The following is a 6,082-nucleotide window of genomic DNA, read 5'->3' on the forward strand; positions in this document are numbered from 1 at the left end:
CCAATGATGTTAAGTGTATAGTAAATTCTAGTTATTTAGATATATAACACACCAAACAAACCATTTTACATCATGCTCATGGAAGACAAGAATGTTTCAAAGGTTGCTAACCGGAGGGAGTGGGAGGGAAGCTTCCCTCACTTTTTATGGGTCATTTCCCTTTTTCCTTTACATTTCTTTCCCTCATCTAAAACCCAAGGAATGAGTGGGAAGCTCCCCTCACTATTTTTTATTATTTTTTTTAAAATATATTTCATACATATATTATACTTATTTCGTAGGGAATTAAAAACTATAAATTTTGATATATTTTTTATATTTTTTTAATAAGTATATAATTTTATAAATATTAAAAAAAATAAAAGAAAAGAAAAAATAAATAAATGTACCAATCATGTGAGGAGTGAGAATGCGGGATCCCCACCCCCCACCCTCTTCCCGCGCTAACTTTCCCGCACCCACGGTGCGGTGTTCCCCCTATGCGGGAAACGTCCCGCACCTCTCCCCGCTCACCACTCCGTCCGGTCTAAACAAATAACCATTTTGTATAAACATATGGAGCCTTTATAAAGGAAAATGGCAAATTTAACATAATTTTCAGAGTTTCTTTCAATAAGTAGCCAAAAAATTTTATAAAAATGACACATAAAGCCATTAAAACGACAGGTGGGCCTTCATATATTTTGATTTTGTCTAGGCTGTAATTTAGTGAAAAATATTAAAAAATCGATTTTTATCATTTTGGCAATGAGTAAATCGTAGAAGCCATTTGTGATTTCGTCATACCAAATGACAAAATCAGTTTTTTTTATATTTTTATAAAATCATAGTCCAAACGATTAAATTTCAGTCTATGAAGGTCCACCAACGATTTTGTTGGCTAGATTTGACTTTTAACAAAAAAAAAAAGATAATTATAATTGGTAGTAAGATTACCACAATTATGAAGACATGAAATCACAACAATAATCATTTTGAATATATAGATCCAAAATAGGTCGTGCTATATAATTTAAAAAGAATTAATCTTGCAACAATCATGTTATATTAATAACTTGAAGTTGAACATTGCTATAGGAGAAGGCCTACAATAAACAAACTACAACAATGACATCATTTATCCAAATCTTTTCTCCCATACCCAAATCATATAACTCTATTCTCACCCATTTGGGAACTAAAAGCAACTTATAAATCACTAATAACACCCTCAAATCCCAAACATAACCTAACCTACAATTATTATGGAAAGACTTTAACTATGGGTAGATGATTGTTTCATTAAAGGTTGTGAAGTTTTCCCCCATTCTTCAGGTGAACTCTTAACTTCCATTAACAATGCAACCACTTCTTTCATTGTAGGTCTCTCGGAAGGCGAAGAGTTCACACAAAACATTGCAATCCCAAGTGTTTGTAGCATTTCTTGCACCATTTGATCGGGTAGACCTTGAAGCTTTGTGTCAAGTATTGTTATTGCAGGCTCAAAGCTTCCCATTTTCTTTTTCACCCATTCGACTATATGTGAACCCTCTCTTACCCGATTTTCAACAGCACTACGCCCACTCAAGATCTCTAACAACACCACCCCATAACTATAAACATCACTCTTCTCCGTTATGTTCATCGTGTAGCCATATTCTGCAAAAGATTAAACAAGTTCCATATGTCAAAATAATCACATTTAAAGAAACATCTATAAGAATTTAGGGAAATTGTCAGAAAAGTCTCAATATTTTTGGAAAAAGTTATATTTTGGTTTAACAGAAAATCTTGATTATTTGATTTTACACTATAATATGTCATTTCCTGTTAAAAAATAGTTTTTTTTTTTGTTAATTTGAGCCAAAATAAAATAATCGGACTTTTATGTTAAAAAAATAAATTGAAACTAAAATGTAACTTTTCCGATAATATTATGACTTTTCTAACAATTTCTCTATTAACTTAATTAAGATTAATAGTTGTGACTATTTATGACATTCAATGGTGTAGAAACTTGCCTGGAGCGATGTATCCGTAGGATCCAGCTACCCTTGACATGGCATGCTGATAATTTGTAGTACTCATGAGCTTCGCTAGCCCAAAATCAGCCAAATAAGCTTCGTATTTGCAATCAAGAAGAATGTTGTTACACTTCACATCTCTATGAAGAATCGCAGGAACACAATCATGATGAAGATATGCAAGCCCTTGTGCAGATCCAACAGCAATCTTATACCTCGTTTCCCAATCCAAATTCCGATTAGTTAACAACAACTGCTGTAAATTCCCATTTGCAATATGATTGTAAAGCAAAAGCTTTACGCTTCTATTGGAACAATACCCTAAAAGTTTGACGATATTTCTATGCCGAATGTGACCTAGAATCTGAATCTCTGCTGAAAAAGAATCGATTGCGGGTTCTTCATCTTTTCTGGTTTTCCATAGCTTCTTGACTGCAATAATCTCTCCGTTTGGCATTTCCGCTTTGTATACAACGCCTGAACACCCTTTTCCGATCACGTTCTCGTCTTTTAAGCAATCCAAGATGTTATCGATTGAAAATCCGAGCTTTGTGAAGGGTATAAACGTCCACGGGTATGAAAAATCGTCGCCCCGGGAGTCGGGATTTTGGTCGGGTAAAGAATTCTTGATCATGTACCGGTTTCTTGACATGAAGATCCAGGTAGCGGCGGCGACGATGCTAATGGAAATGAGAATTACGATCACTAAACATGCAGTTTTTGCTGATTTTAATCGGTTTCTTGTGGGTGAACGTGAAGAACAGGAATACCCGTCGATTGATTCGCAAAGACCCGTGTTCTGAATGAAGGATTCCGGCGTTAGGGTTCGGAAAAATGGTGTCACTGGAATTGGACCGGAGAAGTTGTTGTAGGAAATGTTGAGGGAAGTGAGGGAAGTAAGTGAACTCAAGATCATAATTTTGCCATGAAAGGAGTTGTGTGAAAGATCGAGTGATTGTAACTGAGTCAACCCGTTGATTGACTCGGGTATTTCACCTTGGAATCGGTTCCAGCTCAAGTCAAGACTAATGGTTAAGCTTGTGATTGACCCGATTTCAGGTGGGATTTGACCGGAAAGACTGTTGGAACTCAGATCAAGAAGTGTTAACTTTTGCAGGTTTTTAATGGATGCCGGGATTATACCAGTGAGTAGATTGTTGTTGAGGATGAGTTTATTTAAGTAACTGAAGTTACCGAAACTCGCCGGAATTTCACCGGTGAATCCATTTTGACTCAAATCGAGCTGCTCGAGGTTCACCAACTCGCCTAACTCAGGCGGGATTTCGCCGGAAATGTGATTGTTATGAATATCCAAGAGCTCAAGAACTGTAATGTTACCGATTTCATTTGGTAAAACACCTGAGAAATGATTCGTGTATAAATCAAGAAACACAAGATTTGGTAATTGTCCTATTTCTTTAGGAATTGGACCCGAAAGTTGATTCTCTCCAAGCCTTAATCTAACTAATGATTGACATTTCCCGACGCTTTTAGGAACTTTACCCGACAGTGAATTCCCAAGTAGTAACAGTTTGCTCAGTTTCTTTAACCCGAATATTTCATCTGGGATTTCACCTGTGAGCTTGTTTTTGGAAAGATCAAGCGAGTAAAGCTCAGTGCAGTTGCCAAAAGATGATGGAATCATGCCGGAAACCATGTTTCCCCACAAGAAGAAGCTCTGTAACATCTTTAAGTTTCCAATTTGCCATGGAATTTCGCCGGAGATTTGGTTTTTGTCAAGCTGAATCGCTGTAAGGCTTGTGCAGTTGCTGAGCTCCGGTGGAATTGGGCCGGTTAATGAATTCTCCGACAGATGAAGCTCTTCAAGAACGGTTAACCTTCCTAATTCTTTTGGGATTTGACCACTCAGTTCATTAGCAGAGACATCGAATACAACTAGTGATGAACAGTTTGAAAGCTCCGGCGGGATTGTTCCGGTGAGGGAATTCCCCCATAGAAGTAAGCTAGTGAGCTTCTGAAGCTTTCCCAATTCACGTGGGATCGGACCATTAAGTTTATTCATGTGAAGGTACAAGTTTCTAAGCTCTGAGCACAACCCAAGTTCCGGTGGGATTGAACCGGTGATCTCTGTATCGTAAATGGCTAATGTTTGGAGACTGATCATGTTCTTGAATGTCGCCGGAATCACCCCGGAAAGTCCGGTGGCTGCAACTCCAAAAGTGGTGAGATTGGATAAAAAACCTAATTCCGACGGAATCTCTCCGGTCAAATACGGGTTACCTCCGATTCGAAACTCTTGGAGGGAAACCAATGATCCGAGTTGAGGTGGAATGGTGCTGTTTATGAGATTATCTTGGATACAAAAGTATTGGAGGGATGAAAGATTTGAAAGCTGAGGTGGGATTTTGCCGGAGAGTTGATTGGAGTCGAGATAAAGGAACTGAAGGGAACTCAGTTGGCCGAGCTCCGGCGGAATGTTTCCGAAGATGGAGTTTGAAGAGAGATCTAGGAGGCGGAGGTGTGGGAAAGAGCCGAACGACGGAGGAATTTGGCCGGAGATATTGGTGGATGAGAGGTTGAGAAGTTGCAGGGAGGAGAGAGAAGAGAGTTGTGGTGGGATAAAGGAGAGATTGAGGAATGTGTTTGGGATAGAGAGAGAAATGACTCTGTTTTGTGGTGAACATGTGACGCCTTGCCATGAACACGGTGTTATTGAAGATGAGTTCCATGACGAAAGAACGGCGGATGAGGTTTTAGAGAGAGAATCGGCGGAGGTGAGGAGTGAGAGTAGCGTTTGACCGTCGGGAGAGAGGGAGGAGACTGGTGGCGGGAGAGAAACGTAGAGAGAGAGAATCAAGAAACTGAAAAAGTTTGAAAGTTTATCCATTTTGTTGGGTATAAACTTAGTAAACCGTGGTGGCGAGTTGGTGCAGGAAAATGGGTATCAATGGAAATGACGGTGGCGGATGGTGGTGGTGGGTGGTGTTTGGCGGTGGTGTTTAAAAAAGTTTCATTCGTGGGGGACAATATGCATGTGAACGAGGGTTTTGAGGTAGTGGGGTATGATGCTTAAAACTCACTCGTGTGTTTATGTAAAACTGGAAAAAACAAACCCATGCATGTGAAGCAAGAAAAAGAACTCTATCTTTGCTTCTAATGAAAACTTACACACATAATCTCACCAGGAAACTGTGTCCTCCGCCTTACATGGCGGCGCTTCGGTCCTCTACTGGTGGTGGAGATAGAAGCCGAATAAGATATGATGGCATTTGTGGGGTCTTTTTAGTTCAACTTAAGTGTTCCATATGTTCTTGATGAGCTAACAGAAGAAAAGAAGAGGGCGGCGGTGGGTGGTGACGGCGGCTGCGGTGGTGGTTATGGTGGTGGCAGAGGACATGGGAGTTTGAAGGTGTATGGAGAGAGAGAATGGGTTGGAGTTTGGAGCTAGGACATGGAGATGCTCAAAATGTTTGGTTTTAAATACCAACAATTTGTTTATTTTATTTAAAATGATTAGGGCACCAAAACACTCACCAAAAATACCAAATTACCCCTGTAATGGACTCATTAGGAACCATTTACTACATATGGTTTAAAACTGTAAATAAATTACATTATTTATTTAACGTATGTAACAATAAGGGGTATTTATGTAATTTGAATATCGGGTCGGACCCAAATTTGGCAAGAATCTCAAGATAGAATTCAATGTTTTCAGAGTCCATGCGAGGGAAGTGGACAATAATATCTAGGATATTGTGAAAGGCTAAAGAAAGCTTGAATTAAGCATGCAAATAAATTCATACATGTTTATTTTTCCATTTCATGATTTCAATGCTTTCTTTTCATTTGTTAATTTTTAATTTAAAAAATACTAACACTTGTTATTAGAAATTTTAAAGTTTTATTTCAAATATAATTGCTCCCATTCCAAAGAAAAAAGAATAAAAGATTCATCATTAAAAAAAACTATAATTAGTCTTCAGAAAATTTTAACTATTTAGTTTTTATTTTATTTTACATATTTAAAAGCTACCGATTATTTTGGTAAAAAAATTATTCACAAATAAAATGTACAACTTTCGATTTTTAGCTACCATTTTCCAAATTTCAGCTTC

At 38.0% G+C, this 6,082-nt stretch overlaps 1 protein-coding gene across 1 annotated transcript; it reads right to left on the reverse strand.

The window, feature by feature from the left end:
- Window positions 1–1,028: 1,028 nt before the first annotated feature.
- LOC145057368 (Leucine-rich receptor-like protein kinase family protein) lies at window positions 1,029–5,430 on the reverse strand. The gene is made up of 2 exons (XM_079005187.1): window positions 2,001–5,430; window positions 1,029–1,638 (listed from the first exon to the last, which is right to left on the reverse strand). The coding sequence occupies exons 1-2, from the start codon at window positions 4,849–4,851 to the stop codon at window positions 1,256–1,258; spliced, it is 3,234 nt and encodes a 1,077-aa protein (XP_078861313.1). The 5' UTR covers window positions 4,852–5,430; the 3' UTR covers window positions 1,029–1,255.
- Between the last annotated feature and the right edge of the window lie 652 nt (window positions 5,431–6,082).

This window comes from Lactuca serriola, chromosome 6, assembly GCF_051521515.1.
Source record: "Lactuca serriola cultivar US96UC23 chromosome 6, Lser_US96UC23_V15, whole genome shotgun sequence".
Taxonomy (NCBI): Eukaryota; Viridiplantae; Streptophyta; class Magnoliopsida; order Asterales; family Asteraceae; genus Lactuca; species Lactuca serriola.